At 41.4% G+C, this 21,400-nt stretch overlaps 1 protein-coding gene across 1 annotated transcript in view; it reads left to right on the top strand.

Annotated features, from left to right (window-relative positions):
* The window catches only part of LRP1B (LDL receptor related protein 1B), a 1,349,043-nt gene that overhangs the window by 635,953 nt on the left and 691,690 nt on the right, over window positions 1-21,400 (top strand). The window contains exon 9 of the mRNA XM_075933312.1: window positions 14,942-15,104. Within this exon, the coding sequence (XP_075789427.1) occupies window positions 14,942-15,104 (163 nt within the window). The remainder of the gene's footprint in view (window positions 1-14,941; window positions 15,105-21,400) is intronic.

The raw sequence follows: 21,400 nt of genomic DNA, 5'->3' as shown, positions 1-21,400 counted from the left end.
ATGGCAACCAGGTGTTAAGGAACTGGTCTCAGTCAGCACTGCACCTCCAAGCCTATAGGAAATGGTCTAAGTAGAAGAGGAGTTAGGAGGCAGGGGAGCACCTTACAAGCAGTGGAGAGCTGACGAAAAGACAGACACTCTTTCTGTGACAACTGTCAAAGGACCATTCCTGAGGGAAGGAAGAGCCTGCTACAGAGACAATCAGAGAAGGAAGCATTGCCCTCTCCTTCTCATATGGACTCTGAATTTTGTTAATTCCTCTATATTTTGCCATGCCCATTCTGGAGGCAGTGTGGAGCACAGCTCCGGTGGGGACAGAGACAGTGGGAACTGGTGACCCCAGTGCTTTGTGGGCACCAACAAGGCTGTGGGCAGTGGAACTGGCAGAGGAGCAGGGCCAACATCCAGGAGGGGAGCCTTGACCTCCTCATGTCCAGAAAACTCCATGGTTTGGGACTGCTTAGGACCAGGGAGATTCTTGCTATAATATTTCTGTGTACTTTACATCCCTTATGATCCAAAGTCTAGGATTGCTCCACAGTGAATCATAAACATCAGTCACATTTCTGATAAATATCTGAGATCTTGCAAAAAGGTTCCTGCATGTTGAGCTGCTGGTGGAACTAGTTTTCTAATATAACAAAAGCCTAATCACATCTATTTTGCCACATAGTCTTTTGGAAGAAATGTAGCAAATAACATGCTTCTGTCATCCAGGATTACCGGTATATCACAAATAAATAATTGTTCCCATCTAATAGCAGCTTAGTAGCCTCTCTAAGATATGCATTTGGTGAACCTGAATTTCACCTCCCATGTCACAAAATGCCCACTGTGTTTTGCACTAAATTACAAACCCTCCGGGGCTTGGACTATCTCTTACCTTATGGCTACGTCTACACTGGCATGATTTTCCGGAAATGCTTTTAACGGAAAAGTTTTCCGTTAAAAGCATTTTCGGAAAAGTGCGTCTAGATTGGCAAAATGCTTTTCCGCAAAGCACTTTTTGCGGAAAAGCGTCCGTGGCCAAACTAGATGCGCTTTTCTGCAAAAAAGCCCCGATCGCCATTTTCGCGATCCAGGCTTTTTTGCAGAAAGCAAATCTCTGCTGCCTACACTGGCCCTTTTGCACAAAAGTTTTTCAGAAAAAGGCTTTTGCTTGAACGGGAGCAGCATAGTATTTCTGCAAAAGCACTAACAATCTTACATGAGATCGTCAGTGCTTTTGCAGAAATTCAAGTGACCAGTGTAGAAAACTGGCAAGTTTTTCTGCAAAAGCAGATGATTTTGCGGAAAAACTTGCCTGTCTAGACACAGCCTATAAGTATTGGTGTAACACCGACAGGTAGAACCAAACCTGGGACCTCTGAATCTTACTGCATGAGCCTCTATCACATGAGCTAAAAGCCAGGTGGCTAACAGCTAAGACTATAGAGCACACTCACTGTTTTCTCTGTAAGTGGTTTTGTGCCACTACATCACACAGTCCATCACACCCAGTGGATGTGTGGGTTACATAGATATAGGATTCAGTACAATGGAGGTCCTGAGCCCAATTTAATGCTCTAGTGAGAGCCATCATTGCTATATTCACCATAAATCAGTGAGATTTGGTAATGCTGTGATTGTCACGTGCTGTGGAGGTGGAAAGAGAAAACTAAAAATTAGACGCACTAACAATACATGATCTCATTATATTAGCGTCTATTTTTTATTTTAATGTATTTTTAACTTATGGGATTGGTAATACTGATGAGTTGTCCATAATATAGCATTGCACAAAATTCCATTAAACATCTGAGATAAGTCCACTGAAGTCAATGGAAAAATTCTCATAGGATTTCGGATTACACTGAAAATACTAAATAACTGAGGGTGCCTTTCAGTTTGTAATGATCAAGATTTTAATAAACATCATCTTCATCACCACCATCATCATTATACATTAATAAAAAACTCTTCCTTTGTTATGAGTCAGTTAGAACATAATAAGCCTTGTTTTTCACTATACAGTTTGTGATGTCAATGAATGGAGCATTCATTTTGAAATTGAAAAATTCAATGTAATGGAAATCTTTTCAGTGGAGTAAATCATTTTTTGGCAAAGTCAGTTTTAAGCTGTGTAATTTTCTCGGTCGGGTTGGAAACAAAGTGATTTAATGTTTGGAAGTAATTTAATGAGGGGAGTGGGGCCGGCTTGTGCGAGAAGGTTGGGCTCTCCTGTCACTGCTTATAAGCCCTGTGTTTTATCAACATGTCACAGAACAGATGCAGTGTAGTATGGTGGGCTACTCAGTCACCATGACAGTCCTTGAGTTGCTGATAAAGTTTGAATATTCTTTTCATGCATAATTATATAAAATCTCTGTCACACCATATAAGCAAAAATAATGAGCTAATTGAAAAATGCTTCAATACCTGTCATCGTATATGGTTCCAGATACTTTTTTTGCCTTTTTTCAACTTGTTTTCACGCCATGCATCAGTATTTTATCTGCATAACTAACTCCTCTATAAAAATAATAAATTCAGTGCTATTTCCATTTTAGTTTAGCAGTATTCTGTGCACATTCACTTTCATGTTGAGAGTCTTTCAGGAAAGCAGCAATTGCTCCTTGAATCAGTCCAGCCGGCAGTATGATGCAGGATTGTTTTCAAATTGCTGCTGGTAAAGTTAACAACTGAACTACCTGAGGAAAGATGGACTAAAGGAGATGAAAACCCATATTTTAAAAGACAACACATTTAGGTGTTGGTCTGGTCCGTATTGCAATGCTTAATTGACTCTTGAGGCTAAAGTGTCCATCTACACAGCAGCTGGGAATGTGATACCCAACTCAGATAGACATGCATGCACTAACCCTGCACTAGCACCTAAAAGAAGCAGAAGGGCTCCAGCAGTAGGGGCTAGTCATCCTAGTTAGCACCCAATGACTGAGCAGGATAATACTTGAAACAGTTTTAAGAGAAACTCATACCTGTATACTCTTAGTTTGATGGTCAGGGCATATTTCTGGAAGATGAAAAACTTCAGTTCCAATCCCTGTTTCAAATCAGGTGGAGCAGGAATTTAAAAATATCTTGCTTTCATCCCAGGAGAGTAATCCTTGTGCTATACAGAAAGAAGAGCGTATGGTGTGGTTTTTTTGGTTTCTGTTTTTAAAGAAAGGATTGACCCGGCTAAGGTGCTTACACCTAGGGATGGGTTTATAGTTGTGTCACCAGTTCCCCCAAATCATACCCGTCCTCACCCGTACGGGACGGTAAATGTTTGCTGCTATAAGCCCCAACTTGTAGTCCTTTCCGACTGGTCCTACTCTGGACCGCGTTTATATTAGGAAGAGCCCCTAGGAGTTCGGCATCGATGGACCCCCAGGGTCGGGGAAAGGGGCTCGGGCCCTCTCCCTCTCTCCGAGCCCTGGCCCAGGGCCCTAAGGCAGGGACACTCATCCCAGTGGAGGGGGTTGCAGCCCCTAAACCCTCCCGTCACGGGTTCCACGGCCCTGCACTGGGCCACTTCTTCCCCCAAGACTCCTCTAATTCCTGGCTACCAGCTCGGAGCCAGGCTTACTGCTCCTCTCCTCCTGTGGTGGGTGTCGCCTCTCTCCGGATCGCCCCCTCCCCCGTCCTGGCCCTTTGCCCTTTTTAAACCACACACCCTGGCATCTACAGCCGGCCCCGCCCCTGCGTCCCCCATCTTGCCTTTCCGGGGCTTACACGTGACGTCACTGGTGGCGTCATCCGGATGCACCGGGTCTTCCCAGGGGTCCGCGATCGCGGCCCTGTGGGGTGCCTCTAACATGTCCCTTTCCTGCCTGTCTCCATGCGCCTCCTCCCCCCAATCTCTGGCTCAAAGTCCGGGGTCGACTCTAGTGCAGGGTGGTGCTGTCTTGCTGCCTGCCCTGTCACAAGTTGGGAAACCCAAAGAGTGTTAGGTACCTCCCTCTTCTCTGTCAGCTAGGTACAGCAGTACCTTTGCGAATCTGGGCCTAAAGCCCCACTACTTTTCTCTGTGTTTCCCTCATGGCTAATGTTGGCAGCTCCCCACTTATCTTGAATGCTGATGTGAATCCCATTTTTAAGTGCCTAACTCACTCCATGAAATGCATAGGAAGACTGGGCCCCTAAGCATGGTTCCCGCTAACTTTTTTCAGCTGTTAACACACACATTTTGTTATGTGCACCAAAGCATGTGCAGATGTGCACCACCAATAGAAACGCATGCTGCTGGCTCTGTGTGCTCTGCTAATTAGCTGGGAATCATTTGAACCTCTTCTGGGTGGTTCACCCACCTTACAGGGAACTCTGCTTCTATCTCACGGCAGGGGATTCCATTCAGCAACAAAGCATCAGAAAATTAGGTATTGCAATGCTGGGCTTGAGTCCCCTTTTGTGGATCTAGCCAAGACTCTTACAAATATTTAAGCATTTAACTCCCATTGATTTCAATAGAAGTTAGACACAACTCCTAGAAAGTATTTAGACCATAAGTGCCTAGGTCACTTTTAAAAATGAGACTTAAGATCCTAAGCAAGTTAAGCATTGCAACAGTGACAGCAGCAGGGCCTAAATACCTCTAACAACCTGGGAAAAAGTGAACAAACTAAAAAGTTTTATAAAAATCTATTTCCTCAAGGCTGTTGTGAGGATAAAAACACCGAAGAAGATTAGGTGCTAAATTAACCTGGGCCATCTATGCACAAGTCGATAGAACTCAACAAGGCTGCTGGCACTAGCCTCGATTGGATGATCAGAAAAGGGTGGTATCAGAACAGACACTGTACCTTTCAGACACAAGGTGCAGAAGCTGCAGTGCAGAGAGCTTTGGCAAAGTATTGCATCTCACTGAAACTACAAAGGCCATAGAACTGTTTACAGAATCTATTGTGGGGCTCTATAGATTAATATTTGATAATATTCTATTTATGATAGGTGAATTAATAAATCTTTAAGGATCTGATCCTATCACTCTTATTCAAACTGAGAAATAACTTAGCAATTGGATTTTATCCAGGTATTTTGCTCCTATTGGCCTTCTCTCCTCCCCTCAATGCAAACAAGAAATAAATGGTGTAATATGTTGCTGAGAGAGAAACTCAAGCGTATAACTATTCATAATATCTGCGTTATAAAACCAAATAACTTTTTTTCATTTGGAAGTGTCAGAAATGCTGATCACTAAAGACAAAAATTTGTTTTTAAGAATGTTTCAAGTAAATTGAATCTAATATTTCCCTTTCGTAAAAGGAACAAAGCTTTAATTCCTAATACTTATAGTGTACCTACCAGGTTTTTTATTTAATACCACCCAGACCATACACCTTGAGGAGCAAAAACATTAGCATGGTTGTTTATAGGCTCAATATACAACCTGTGAAATTAAGACATACATCTTACTTATGCTGATTCAACTGGGTGAACACAGTGTACTTAAAATATTGTGAATCGTTTCTTTTGTAATCCCCTCCTGGCACAATAAACCTTTAAACATGAATTCATTCTTAAAAAGCTGACTACGATAAGTAACTTTTATATTATCCCTGGAGAAATGTCTGAGATGCCTGTCCTTACCTTCTATATTAAAATATTCTAACTTTTTTCCCTAAGTCGTTTTCCTTAATAACCTTTTTTTTACAAAAGTAAATCCATATTTTCTTAAAATATTTTATTTGTCTTTAAACATTTCATTATCTGATATTTGGCATCTTTATGGAAAAAAACATTAAAGTTGCAGCATTATTTTCAAGAAATGAAGAGTATTTTTATACATTCATGACAGAGAAGCTGACCGTATGGAAGGAAGAATTCTGTTGAGAAGGTGGAAGACCATACTTTACTCTTTTTGAGGAAGGGTAATTATAGTAGCCAACAGTTGTAAACTAACACAGCGATGCCATTTCCCCTTCAACAGTTCCTTCCTCTTAAGTCTATGTGTTTGATAAGACAGCTATTGATGCTAAATTGTACTGTAATTTTAAGATTAACTGTAGATTACTATACTGCTTTAAAGTAAATAAGCAGTTTTGATTTACTGCTTCAACAGATTTATAAGATGCTTTTTGAATGTTTAAAAACATTGTTATAGCTATACTCTTCTATAATTCTGTCTTCATTGTTCAGAATCGATGCCAGGCTGCTAGGTCACCATTGCAAGTTTACAATCATTTGGCAACACACTTGAAACATATTAAAGCAGAAATTAGAGATGTATTAGTTTTCTACTGTTCACAGTTGTTTCTGACATGAACTTAGCAGCAAAAAATTCACTTACTACAAAAATATTTAACTCTCAGGATTTAAAAAAAATCCTCCTAAAAGGTCATTATCTTATGGCATTGTGTTGGTGAGATTCCCTATCCCTGTGTTATATTGTAAACATATACAAAGCACCATGGCAAAAGGTGAAAAATGAGGCATTGAAGGAAAATGCAACACATTTTGCTCATTTCTGAAGTCTGATATTTTGAAAGGTAGACAGTGTTTCATAGCACGAATAAACTCAGAGAAATGCTTTAAAATAAGGCCCAGATTCTGCTATGCTATTGTGAAGCTCATGGCCAAGGGTCAGAATTGATGGGAACTAAAACGTGAACTGTGTTAAGCTTCTTTGGAATTCTTCCTTTAGGCAAGTGTCTTTAGGAGGCAGGAAAAGTGACTCGAAATCATGCAGATCCAAGGGAGCCTTGTTGAAAGAAAGCTCCAGTCTCTCTAGCAAGTGACCTGTGTGCAGTGATGGCTGAGCACTTCCTGGTCAGGCATCATGCACAGGCAAATATTTCTCTAGAAAGAAGATAGAGATATGATTTGAAGCTTGAATCAGTATTGGCTGCTTTGCAGGTATCTTCTTGGATAGCTGCTAGGCTCATTCTATGTTGGACATGGTTCATTTTACATTAGCATTCCTCTTACCAATTTTTTAGGAACTGATCTCTAAAGATTTGGAAAGTGAAGGCTTCTCCATCATTAAAGAAATTATGGTAGAGAGCAACTGTTCTTTTTACTTTCTGGCAGCCAACCCATTTATACAGATATCTGTTTGTGGCAAACTTCTGGCCATGCCCTGAGGGTCCTGCACTTCCAGGCAGTTAGTGTTTGCCTCAGAGGCTCACTGTGACCCTCTACACAGCCTTTGACTTTTTACTAGAGGCAACAGTCACAAACTACAGAGCCATCCTCATCACAGGCTAGCCTGTAGTTTGGGTGAAATGCCTTTGTAGTCCTAGTCCCCGGTCTCAGGTGCAGACTCTGTAGTGGCATGGGGAGGCTTTGCGGAACCTGGGGCCACCCACTACTACAGGTTCAAGCCCAGTGAATCTAAGGCAATGGAAACTAGCAGCATTTCTTCCACTTCCAGTCTTGCAACCTTTCCCTGGGCTACTTCTCCAAATGATCCCTCCCAGTGCCTTCTTCCTAGTACCTGCACAATCCTTCCTGCATCTCCACAGCCCTTTTCCACACTCCCAGTCCCTAGTTCTCTCAGTACTGTCATTGGCCTCTTCTTCACTCTGTCATTGGCCTTTGTGTCTTCCCATCCTGAGGGGAAACATTTCAAATTGGCCCATCAGGCCTTAATTGACTACAGGTGCCCTGATTAACATGCTGCTTCAGGCAAGCTCTTAATTGGCCCCAGGTGCCAGCCTTTCTTGATTCTGTGGTCTATCAAGTTCACTCAGGGAACAAAACTATTTACCCAGTTTCCTGTATATTTGCCCTCCACTGAACTACTGTAGCCAGCTGCCCTGGGTCCATGGAAGTGAGCACCCCAAGGCTTTGTCTAGACTACATGCCTCTGTCGTCAGAGGCATGTAGATTAGACACATAGGCAAAGGCAAATGAAGCAGCGATTTAAATGATCGCGGCTTCATTTAAATTTACATGGCTGCCACGCTGAGCCGACAAACAGCTGATCGGCTGTTTGTCCGCTCAGCGCGCTAGTCTGAACGCTCCCCTGTCGACATCAAAGCCATTTGTCGGCAGCCCCATTATTCCTCGTGGGATGAGGTTTACCGGGGCTGCCGACAAAGGGCTTTGATGTCGACAGGGGAGCGTCCAGACTAGCGCGCTGAGCGGACAAACAGCTGATCAGCTGTTTGTTGGCTCAGCGCGGCAGCCATGTAAATGTAAATGAAGCCGTGATCATTTAAATCGTGGCTTCATTTGCCTTTGCCAAAACAACAAATCTACATGCCTCTGATGACAGAGGCATGTAGTTTAGATGTACCCAAAGTGACATCCTAAATAAGAAAGTGGAATCTTTACTCATCTTGATGAGCACTTATGAGAGGCAGCCAACAGGAGCTGTAATTGCTGTTACCTGTGCCCATGCTGGTATACATAGTGGTGGTGGCACATGAGGGACTAATGCTGGTGAACTGCCCTTGAGTTATTTCCCACCCCTGCTGTGGAAGCTACTTAGTAACTTCTTTACTACAAAGTATATTCAAACATATAGTTAAAAACAAAACAGCAGTCCTAAAAAGTATACTGCTGGCAACTTGTATGTTAACTATAGGGCTGCAGATTTAAAATGGTTTAATGTGACTTTAGTTTTTTGATGATAACAAAATTGAAGTGATTAAAAGCCTGAATCATAAAAAATGCATCTACTAGTTAGATGGCTTTTTTGAAGTACTTAATAAAGTGTGGAATGCACTCTTTTGAGTTAGATGAACTTTGGAAATTCATTACAACCTTTTTTTTTTCTTATGAGCTATTTACCTGTTATAATTTACAAGCAGAGCATGCAGCACACACAAAAAAAGTAGACAAAAAGAGCAACTGATCCTTCAAAACACAAAATACACAACATATGGTTTGTAGCTATTAAATGCAGTTGCTAAGGTGCATTGAATTTCCAGGTTGCTATTAGATGGGAACTAATATAATGACCCAGAGGGTTTATATTAGAAGGTGTATAGTTCAGCATAGAGGAGGCGTTGCACGCTGGGAGATTTCTACCTCTTTTCCTACAGCAGCAATTTGAGGAAGCGTGTGTGCATATGCCTCTTCTGATTTTTTTCTCCCCTATTGATACTATGTGATTATGTGTCCTGAGAGAGTAACATATTTGTTACAATATGAATACAGGCTTGTTTTGTACCTCTTTCTTCCTACTCTCGATCCCACATACATATTGTTCCTCCAACAATAACCAGCTTCCCCACGATGGCACCGTTTTTTCAGGCTCGCCAAATGCATCACTATTGTAATGGATTCTTGGTTCAAGAGCCAAGAACTGGCTCTAGCAGCCTAGTGTCCAACAGTACCTGCTCTTCACCTCCTATCCCTCTCTTTCTCTGACTCCAAACTGAGAGGCCTTAGGCGAGGAGAGATGGTGGAGAGAGCAAGCTTAGGTGCAAGGGCAGTTACCATGACATCCCAGATTTATCTCACCTTCACTACTGAATTGAATAGGGCTGGCAAATGCAGCTGATGACTTTCTCTAAGGTGTCCACCTGTTTTCGGCTGCTCCAGGTAGCTGATAGCCCTTACTGCAGTAGCTGAAAAAGAACAACTTCTTCTAGTCCTTATGCAGACAGCAATAGACTCCTCCTCAGAGAAACGAAGCCTCATGGTAAGTGAAAGAAAAGGGTTCCTTTGGCACTTACAGGGAAAAGAGTGCAGCAACTGGAGAGCGGTAGCAGGCAGGTAATGAGACACCAGTGAAGAAGCCAACAGATGTGAGGGCAAAGATTAACTGTCCCTTTTTTCTTCTTCAGACATTTCAGGCTATGTGTCTACAATTAGAGTTTATTTATATTAAGGGAACATTTTATTTCCTACCCCAGCAATAAATGAAGTGAGCCTTTCTGTCAAAACTGTGATATGCCATGAGCTCTGCAGAAAGCCTGCCCTTGTACAGGCTCTCCCATCTATCACTGACCACTCGAAATGTGATGTAAAGTAATTTAAATAACAAAATGCAAACCTTTGCATAAGCTGTTTCCTAAAAACTAGATGTTTCTAGGACCTCACTGCAGAGTTTCCATGAATCACCCTTTTTCCACACACAGCTTCTCCTTTATATTCTGGTTAGTGCTGAGATCTGCTGACAAGATCAACTGCCGGCATCTGCAATAATTACACTGCATGTCTGTGGACATATAGGGTTTCCACACAGAGAAGCCCTGTATTTCTTTGGAGAGTCCGTTAACCTGCCAACCTGTTACGTATGTCATTTGCAACTAGCCTCTACAGTTACTCACAAGGGTTCCGTATTATGGAAGGAAGGGCAGGTAAATAAGAACATTCAGGCTACGTCTACGCTGACATGATTTTCCGAAAATGCTTTTAATGGAAAAGTTTTCTGTTAAAAGCATTTTTGGAAAAATTCGCGTCTAGATTGGCAAGATGCTTTTCCGCAAAAGTACTTTTTGCGGAAAAGCGTCTGTGGCCAATCTAGACGCGGTTTTCTGCAAAAAAGCCTTGATCGCCATTTTTGCGATTGGGTCTTTTTTGAGGAAAACAGTACTATGCTGTCTACACTGGCCCTTTTGCAAAAAAGTCTTTCAGAAAAAGACTTTTGCCCGAACAGGAGCAGCATAGTATTTCCGGAAAAGCACTGATGATTTTACATGAGATCGTCAGTGCTTTTCCGGAAATTCAAGCAGCCAGTGTAGACAGCTGGCAAGTTTTTCCGCAAAATCAGATGATTTTGCAGAAAAACTTGCCAGTCTAGGCACAACCTCAATGTTTTTTCTTCTGAATGTCAAACAGAGTAGAAAAAAAAAAGTTCCTTGAGACCTTTTTGATTCCCAAACTGCCTCACCTGTGACTATTTCTTTTGATGTGGAATTCTCTACAATTACTTATGTTTTTTAAACCTCTAACCGTCAATATAAAATGGTTATCATTGAGAAATGTGAATGAGTAGAGCTGAAGGGAAAAAAGGAAAACTTATCAAAACATTTCCATGAATGATACGTCAGGGTTTTTTTTTTTTTTTTTTTTTTTCATTTCTTGGATGTTTTGACTATCTGCATTAGTCATACTTTTGAGATATATGCAGGTATTATGTAAAAGCTATTTTAATTCAGGGGAAAATATCAACTTCTTTACGCATTATCCAACTTACCTGGAAAAATCTCATAAATACCTTAAAATGCATTAAGTAATTATATAAGTATATAATACTAGTAATTACATTAGTGAATATAAAATTATAAAGGGTAACATTTTCAGTGGTTCAATGATTTAGGAGCATAAATTCTATTTCAGAATTGACTTAGGATCCTAATTTTCATTTCTAGCAATTGGGACTTAAACTTCTACATATCTAAAACTCACTTCTGAAAATGAAATTTAATGACTTTTGAAGATTTTACATAAAGGCTATAATCTCAATCTATTGGGTGAAAGCCTTACCCCATTGAAGACAGAGATTTCTGTCATTGAATTCAGAAGAATGAACATTTCACCAATCTTCACCATTGCATTTGCTATCTCATACATGGGGTAAGGAGCCCCTTCCTTTCCCCAGTGTATAATATCTACCTGATGGATGTTTAGGCCTACCCCTAATAGCGCATCTGTCGTTGGCAACTATTGGAGACAGGGTAGTGGACTAAATGGAACAATCCTCTGTTTTCACATGATAATTCCTTTGTTTCTCTAATACTTGTACCTGTAAGAAGAAAGGTATAATATCAGATTTGAATTAAAAGGAAAATAAGTAGTAGGAGGAAAGAGAGTGTGATAATGGTGAACTGTGTAATGTGATAGCTCTAATGGAATAGAGCTAATGTTTGTTTCTGCTGTATTATTGAATAAATTATTGAATATATTCTGTCCTAAAAAGACAATACAAGTTTCTTTATGTCTCTTAAGTATATCAGAAAACTCCACTTATTGCCATAAACTCAAATTGTCTTCAATTTGTCTTTCTTAATCAAGTTCATATTGCATGCCCTGGCACCATAAGTGATTCAGTGTGGTGAACAATTGAAAACCTGTTTCAAGGAAAACTCTACTCACTGCAGTTTAACCCAGAATCTGCAGGGACAGACAAGAGAGAAAACTTTATTTTATTATGAAATTCAATTTTAATTACAATTGCTTTTTCTGGCCTGTATTTTTTTTGACAACTTTCTTGCTGGACAGGATGCCACTCCTGCTACAAACTATGTGTACCCAGTATACGGCATTCCAAATCAATTTTAAAATTATAATTTATTTTTGTAATACATTCTTACATTTAAATATTAAATTTAAAATATTGAAAGAAACTGAAATTATTTTATCATTATGACTTTGCTGTGTAAACAGATTACAATCTAATTACAATCTGATTACAAACTCTGTTTTACAGAGGGATTCCATGCTGACAATGTCATAAATGACATTACATTTTTCACAAGATGGCCAACAGCAATAGAAGGCTCAGAAACATTAATTTCAGTGGCAATAAAAGAGTCTTTATTACAAGAGCTTTTTCATGTTCCTACTGTATGGCCTAACAGAATAGAGACAACTGTAAATTGTAAATTAGCTGTTACTACCCAAGAAAGGGATTTTGAAGTCATTGTGGATAGTACTTCGAAAACATCTGCTCTATGTGCAGCAGCACTCAAAAAAGCTAACAGAGTATGAAGAACCATTAGGAAAGGAATAGATAAGATAGAATATATCACAATTCCTTTGTATAAATCCATAGTATGCTCACTTCTTGAATATTGCATGAAGAGCTGGTTGCACCATCTCAAAAATATATAATGGAATTAGAAAAAGTTCAAAGAAGGACAACAAAAATGATTGTGAGTATGGAACAGCTTCCATATGAGGAGAGATTAAAAACAATGGCACATTTCACTTTGGAAAAGAAATTCTAAGAGGGAATCTTATAGATATTATTATAAAATCTTGACTGGTATGGAAAAAGTGAATAAGGACATGCTATTTATTCCTTCATATAATATAAGAACTAGGGGTCACTCAATGAAATCAATAAGCAGCATGTTCTAAAGACACAATGGAAGTACTTCTTGATATTATGTAATAATCAGATGTGCAACCTGTTGTCAGGAGATATTGTAAAGGCCAAAATTATTATTATAGAGTTCAAAAAACTAAGTTAATGGAGGATAGGTTAATCTATGGCTATTAGCCAAGATAGTCAAGGATGCAACTCTATACTCTGAGAATCTCTAGCCTCTGTTTTCCTAGAAGTTGGGAATGGACCACAAGGGATGGATTACTTTATGATGACCTATTCTGTACATTCTTTCTGAAGTACCTGGCTTTAGCCACTGTTGGAAGACAGGAGATTAGGCTAGATGAACCATAGGTCTGACTCAATGTGGCTGTTCTTGCAGTTTTAACTGTCTTTATAAAGGGAGATTCACAAACTTAAAAACAAAAATCTGAAAATTCTTGCCAGGATTACATCAGAAGAAAAATTATATAATTACTGTTTTTAAAATGTAACAAAATTTGAATTAACTATCTCCTTCTTAATGAGAGAGAGAACTCCTAGTGTCTGGGCCAGTGTCAATAAAAAGTGTCATAAACAAAGAACTATCCCATTATTAACCCTTGTCTGAATTTGTCCTCCACTCGTTTCCCTTCCCCCCCACCCCCAATGTAATTCATTCTGGCAACAAAACCAGAAAGTCTCTAGTTCACATTTTTCAGAATCTTATTAAGGAAATTTCATTTATAATACATAAATATTCTTTTGTACCCAATAGATTTTTTTTTCATCCTTTTGAAACTTACTTGTGGGATTTTACATATAGGTTTACAGCATGTAGGTTAAATCAGTTTTAAATAAACTATAGAAGAAGAGACATGGTTGTGTTTGTAATCTCTTCTATTTTTAAGTAGCCATCATAAAAATGGACATATTGTGTCAGACTAAAGAACCAACTAGCTCAGTATCCTACCTTCCAACAGTAGTCAATACCAGGTGCCCCAGAGGGAATGAACAGAATAGGTTATCAAGTGATCCCTCCCTTGTCGTCCATTTCCAGTTTCTGAAAAGGAGAGGCTTTGAACACTATTCCTGGCCACCCAGGCTAGCAGATTTTGATGGATCTACCCTCCATAAATTTGTCTAGTTCTTTTTTTAATCTTATTACAGTCTTGGACTTAGAAACATCCTCTGGCAAGGACTTCCACAGGTTGACTGTACATTGTGTGAAGAAATACTTCCTTTTATTTGTTTTGACCTGCTACCTATTAATTTAATGTGGTGACCCTTAGTTTTTCTGTTATGGGAAGAAGTGAATAACTTTGCTTTATTCACTTTTGCCACACCAGTTATGATTTTACAGACCTCTATCATATCCCCCATTAGTCATCTCCTTTCTAAGTTGAAAAGTCCCAGACTTATTAATCTCTACAAGTCTATTTGTAGAAAACTGTTGATTTTTTTCTGAAACTAGCTGCTCCACTGGGACCTCAAATACTGTCAATTCATACCCGTATCTGTTTCTTATGATATTTCATAAAAGAACCCCCACATGTTGAAGTTGCTTTTGGGCATAACACTAAGACTAAGGTAGTGTCCCAGTTTAAAATACTGACAATGATGAATGACTTAGTATCTGTCTTCATAGCTTTGTTCTCTTTTAAGTAGGGAAGACCCAAGAACAACTACAAAGATTACAGACTTTCAGATATATGAGTTTATTTCAGCTGGGCCAGGCAAACTCATATATGTGAAAGTCTGTAATCTTTGTAGTTGTACTTGGGTCTTCCCTACTTAAAAGAGAACAAAGCTATGAAGACAGATACTAAGTCATTCATCATTGTCAGTATTTGACTAGAAAACTGAATTGCTTATTATATGCCAGAGGAATAAAAGAAAGTCATTGTATATATTCCAATCATAACAACATCTTGAACCCTTTACATCATCTGTTTTGATGGAGTAGCCAACAATTCAGTTATTCATATTGCATTTGCACTTTTGATTTAATAATCTCATTTTTTCCTTTGGCAGATGTACAACAAATGGCAATCGACTGGCTCACTGGAAATTTTTACTTTGTGGATCATGTCAGTGACAGAATCTTTGTGTGTAATCACAACGGAACTGTGTGCATTACACTGATTGATCTTGATCTTCATAACCCTAAGGCAATAGCTGTTGATCCAACATCAGGGTAAGAGTATTGTTCATGTAACATGCTTGTTAAATTATACAGTGCATACTTGCATGCAAAAACATCTAAAACATTTGTTTTATTTTTCAGTGCTTGTGCTTTTTCAGGCAACACATATACCTTATTTAAACCTTAAATGGACCACGAAACTTTCTCAATGCTACTGATCTCCAGGGGTATATCTACACTACAAAGTTAATTCAAACTAACAGACATTAGTTCAAATTAACTTTAATAGGCACTACACTAGCGCTCTCCTAGTTCGAATTTAAATCGAACTGGCGGAGCGCTTAGTTCAAACTAGGAAAACCTCATTTTACGAGGATTAAGCCTAGTTCGAACTAGCTAGTTCGAATTAAGGGCTGTGTAGCCCCTTAATTCGAACTAGTGGGAGGCTAGCCCTCACCAGCTTTCCCTGGTGGCCACTCTGGCCAACACCAGGGAAATTCGTCTGCCCCCCTCCTGGCCCCGGACCCCTTAAAGGGGCACGGGCTGGCTACGGTGCCCGTGCCAGGTGCAAGCCTGCCAGCACCCAGCCAGCAGACCCTGCACCTGGCACGGATCGAGCCACCCACCCAATGCCCCCCAGCCCTCCCCCTCTTCCCGGGACCAGGCTGGCGGCTCCCGGGAGCTTGCCCGGGACCGCAAGAGGTGGGCACCCGCCTGGGCTAGTGCAGACATCGTGGACCTCGTCCACGATCTCCACACTAGGCACAGGAAAGTGGCCGTCTAGGGCAGGAGAGCTGCCAGCCTGGCCACCCAGGAGCAGGTGTGTAAGAGAATCAAGGTGGTCCACTGAGACCCTCGACCCTGAGCTTACAATGGCCGTGCTGGGTCAGACCAAAGGTCCATCTAGCCCAATAGCCTGTCTGCCGACAGTGGCCAACACTAGGGACCCTGGAGGGGATGGACCGAAGATAGTGACCAAACCATTTGTCTCGTGCCATCCCTCTCCAGCCTTCCACAAACCTTGGGCAGGGACACCACTCCTACCCTCTGGCTAATACCACTCCATGGACCCAACCTCAATGACTTGATCTCACTTCCCTTTAAACTCTGTTCTAGTTCTAGCCTTCACAGCCTCCTGCAGCAAGGAGTTCCACATGTTGACTCTTTGCTTTGTGAAGAACAACTTTCTGTTACTAGTTTGAAGCCTGCTACCCATTCCTTTCCTTTGGTGTCCTCTAGTCCTTCTTTATGGGAACTAATGAAGAACTTTTCTGTATGCACCCTCTCCACCCAACTCCTGCTTTTAGAGACCTCTATCCTGTCCCCCTCTGTCTCCTCTTTTCTAAGCTGAAAAGTCCCAGTCTCTTTAGCCTCTCTTCATATGGGACCTGTTCCCAACCCCTGATCATTTTAGTTGCCCTCCCCTCTCCCACCTCCTTTTCCCAGTCTCCCCAGGTTTTGTTCAATAAAGACAGATTCCATTTTGGAAGACACGTTATCTTTTTTTTGTACATCAAGAAGAGGGGCTAGGGAAGGGTAAGTGGAAGGAGGTGAGGGAGGAATGGGGCACGAGCCCCCGATGGGGAGGACTGGGCTGGCTCTGTGGGCTCCTTGGGGTGGAAGCTCTCCTGCAGCCCCCCAATTGACTCCTCTCCCCAGATGGCAGCCTGCGGCAAGTGCAGCCGGTCTGATGGCCGAGTGCTGTGATGTGCCCAGTGTGAGTACTCCGGGCAATCTAAGCCAGGACTGCTTTGCAAGCGGGGCACCCCTGGGAACTGTCTGTCTGGGGTGGGGATTGGGTCCCTTTAAGCACAGCCCTCGGCTAGCCTGAGACAGTATCTCCACGCTCTAAGTCCTCCTCTGATGCCCTGCCGGCACTGCTTCTGGCCATCCTTAAGCCCGGTTCAGGGTCCACTTAATGTGGACATGCTAGTTCGAATTAGCAAAACGCTAATTCAAACTAGTTTTTTAGTCTGGATCCGTTAGTTAGAATTAGCTTAGTTCGAATTAACTAATTTGAACTAAGTTAGTTCGAATTAATGTTGTAGTGTAGACATACCCCAGGAGAGTAAATGATAATTTCTTTCCGGTGTTTTCAGACATGGTATTTTCCGTTATTTGTTCAGCTGTTATTTTGTTGTAAACATGAATACAACAATAATATTTATAGGCAAAACGTACATGGATTAGGCTTCCGTCAGTTGTAACGAGTAATTATTATTGAACCATTTAAACAATAACTTATCTGTGTTTTTGTGACTTTAAAATTGTGGAAAAATAGAAAAAATAACTTGGTCATTAATTCTTTCAAAGTCTTCTCCAGTAAATTCTACCCATGTTTTGAATATAAAGACAAGAAATGTCACAACCATCTTTCTACATATTGCTCCCTGGTCTGTAGCGGAATTGGAACATCATCACTAATGTGTTTAGGGGAAGAACCAAGCATCCAGACTCTCATGTTCTCTTATGATGAGTCAGAAAAAATATATAACCAGTCTGCATTTCCATGTTTATTGCATAAACACAGTTAGAATAATTTGAAGAGGAAAAGCATAGTTAAAATACTGGGCACTAAAAACCTTATATCTTATAACCAAGCACAAAAATGTTTTTTAAGTAAAGTGATGAAGTAGATGTAATATTGAGCATGGAGGAACTGTTGTATAAGGTATAAATTTCAATGAGGTTTTTGGAGTGGCTGTTTTATCCCAGTTATTGTTTTATTAGTCTGCAGGTAGATAAGTATAAAACGACTGGTGTAATATGTCCTAAACAGCCATAAGCCTCTGCTCAATAAATAGGAAAATATTTACTGAAGAAACAGCTTGTCATCCATATGTGGACTTTTGTTACTCTTTACTTAAAGCCTGATTGAATATTAAGATGCATCATCACAATGGGTTTAATTTTGACAAGAACAGCTTGCATGTAAACTTTGCAAAGGAAGCTGTATAATATAATTCCTGAATATAGCTGTATTTCTATTTGCAACAGATGGTAAACTTGACTCAGTCTGACTGCAGTGATGTTTCAAAAAGACATTAGTGAAAGAAGTTGTATTTAAACTGATTTGTTTGGTAATTCTGGCAAGAAAAAGCTGAAGGTTTTCAAATGGACTAACAGCAGCCTTTTCAACTACGTTTGCTTATATGTTCTGTGCTGGATTTGCTAGTTGAATTCCAAACTGGTTATTAAATAATCTTGTCTGTCAAAAACATCAGAATTGAAGTATTTTCCTTAAAATATACTGATCTGTTGGGAACAAAACTGCCATAGCAGAATATCATATTTGTTAACAAATCTCCCTTCTGAGCACAAATATCTTTCTTTTCTTGACCTTTCTCATTTTTCACTGTCATCATATCAAAGGCCCTCAATTTGGCAAAGAATTAAGGAGTAGAAAAGTCTCATGTTGTTTGCACTTAGTCTCTGAAGGATTCCTGTGGCTTTGATAGTTGTTTAAATCTAATTCTGTCATGTATCATTTATTGGAAGAGAGTATTAACTTTTTTATATTTTATGAGTGTTCTATACACCGAAGTCATGTATATTGTACATGTATATTGTGTGGATGTTCTATACTTTTAAGATCATGTTTCTTAATTTTACACATTAAAAATAGGGTATTTATTTTTCATGTTGTCTTTTTCATCCCTCCTGTCAATACTGGATTTCAAGAGAGTATGACATATTTTTCAAAAATAAGGCTTCTCTCAATTCTACTAGCTGAACTAGCCCTACTGCCTTTTCCTTTGCTCAGATCTATCCCATTATTCCTCAAAAAAATTTTACTCCCACCCTTGTACTTTTTTGCCTTCCACATAAACATAACCCAGAAGTGTTTGCAGTTCTCCAACTGTGGGCTCACTTGTACCATATACAATGCAACCTAATTTTGTAGAACATCTTTCATACCCATAATCCTTTACTGTACCCCTGTGATGGGCTGAAGGCAGCCCACACGGCGGAGAACAGAGAGGAGCTTGGGGAGGCAGCGAGCCGGCGCACGGCGGGCATCAGTCGCGGGGGCTTCCCCTGCGGCTGAGAAGCTGAGCCACGGCTAGCCCAGCTCCCGGCATGCATCTGCCGAGGACGAACGCCGGAGCTGATGGTCCAAACGGGGTGGAGGAGCGAGAGCCGACACAGGAGGGGCAGTGCACTGGGAGCACGTCACCTCCAGCAGGCCATTTAAAAAGGGCCCGCCAGCAGCGCGGAGTAGGACAGTTCCTGAGACCGGCTCCAGAGAGGCTTGGGGTCGGGAGTAGGGTAACGCCACCCCCCAGGGAGTCCAGTGCCCCGACACAAACCCCCAGAGACTGAGGGCCCCCACAGATGCGGGCTATTGACGGCCCTGGAACTTGCTGCAGAGAGCAGATGCCTCCTCTGCTGGACGACCAAAGCACGGTAAGCTCTGGGGGCCCCATGGGGAGGATGGCGGGATACATGGGGGGGAGGAAGCAGCCCAGGGCAGGACCCTTTTGGCGTCCGTGGGTAGACGTGTTTCGGGAGTGCATCCTATGTCTATCGCACAGGGAGCAAATTGACCCCTGTGCTTAGGGCCCCGGGCTGGGACCTGGTGGAGAGGGTGGGCTCTGGTCCCCCTCCTCACCCGCCACCGTAGGAAGCCTAGAGTCACTCCAGCACTGGTGAGAGGGAGTCTCCAGGTGAGACCGCGGGGAAGAGCTCCACACAGTGGAGCAGGCAACCCCTGGGTTTGCGGATCCCCCAGACTCGGTAGAGCGGGGTGATCGCACCCAAAGACATCAATACAGACTAGACTCTGAGACCAGCTGACCAGAATCAAGCGACGGGGTTCGCTGACCCCCCCCCTTCCTGTTGATAGGGAGTGATCGCACCCCTCGGTGTGGTCACAACCCCAAAATGCTTCACTGTATTAATAATACTATACGGTAGTCTATTAATCATAATAATGCAATAGACCCAGTTTGTGTCCTCTAATGCAAGACATGGGAGGTAGGAGACTTAGTAGGGAAGAATATTCTAAAGTTTCCTTTGCAGAGACACTCCCCCCAAATGATTGCATAGGCAGTGAGAAAGGGGGTTCTCTTCCTCCTAATGGAAGGAAGAAGGTTTCAGCACTTGGAAAGGGTTCAGCACTTGGAATCTTCAAATCCCAGAAGATCCATTCACGGGTCACTGTCCCCATTTTGGCTTCTAGGACTTCCTGTTTCTGGCTGAGTGGCACCCCTCGGCTCATTTAGTGGAATCCTTCAGTGGATAAATTTATCAGAACAGTAAATGGAGCCTCAAGCTGAATTCACTGTCCTGCAGAATTCATACTGGGGCATTGCAAGAGATGAAGTTCATCACCGCTTATTATAGCACATACTCCTAACTGTATTAAAGATCTAACCTCATATTGTATCTTCAAATGCATTGTTACTTGGCAGTCAATAGTCCTTGTATTCTTAAATAACCCTAAAGAACTTGGGGGGATCAATTACATGACCTTGAAACCAACTTCAGCCTGCAACCCCATATAATACCAATATTGTGTAGCAACAGGTTTGTGAGGGAGCCTTATGTCCACAGTACTAAGTTCCTCTCCATGCCCCGTGTGGTGGTGTCACACCTGTCTAAAATTTCATGTCAAGATTCTGGGAAAAGAGGCCACTACCACTAATGTGTTCTACAAGGAATGTTCATCTATTAGGTAGTGACAGGAAAATAGACTCTTTCCAGACTGGGCATTTTCTGCATTTTGCTGTTAGCTCAGTCTACAATCACTCAAAAAATGTGTGTGCCAGTCCTGTCCCAAATGGTGGATCCACAGTCAGAAGGATCTAGGTAGGTCATGCAGTCCTCAAAAGTGTATTCCCCCTACCCACACTCTCAGTTCTTGTGAGCAGCTGGGTTTGAGCAGCTCAGTGGGCACTCAGTAGCCGGGTAGTAACTGTGACCTGGCCATGGAGACAGGTTGGCTGGGGCTGTTGGAGGGACCAGGAGTGAGAACAATACAAGTGAAGCTGAGGAGTCAGGCTTGTAAGGAGAGAGAGAGGAGGAAGAGGAGCAAAGGCACTCCCCAAAAAGACAAAAAGCAATTGTTAGATTGCCTTACTAAAATGTTTGGAGTATCTGTCGTAGCAGACCGCTGATCCATTGGCAATTTCTTTACAAATATATAAATAATACTCTTTCCCTCTCATCAGGAAGCAAAAAAGAAAAAAGGTGGTTGGGAAAGAAACAGGACAGGTGTAAATGACTCATGCAGGTCATATCTTGGCAGCATTCCATAGGTCATAAGGGAAAGTCATTCTTCTAAGGCTGAAATTGGAGCAAAAACCTAAAATTGGAAGATGAATTTCTTGCCATGACCATTTTTT

This window comes from Pelodiscus sinensis, chromosome 7 (assembly GCF_049634645.1).
Source record: "Pelodiscus sinensis isolate JC-2024 chromosome 7, ASM4963464v1, whole genome shotgun sequence".
Classification (NCBI taxonomy): domain Eukaryota; kingdom Metazoa; phylum Chordata; order Testudines; family Trionychidae; genus Pelodiscus; species Pelodiscus sinensis.
The sequence above is the reverse complement of the archived record's forward strand: the minus strand, read 5'-3'. Positions and strand labels throughout refer to the sequence as shown.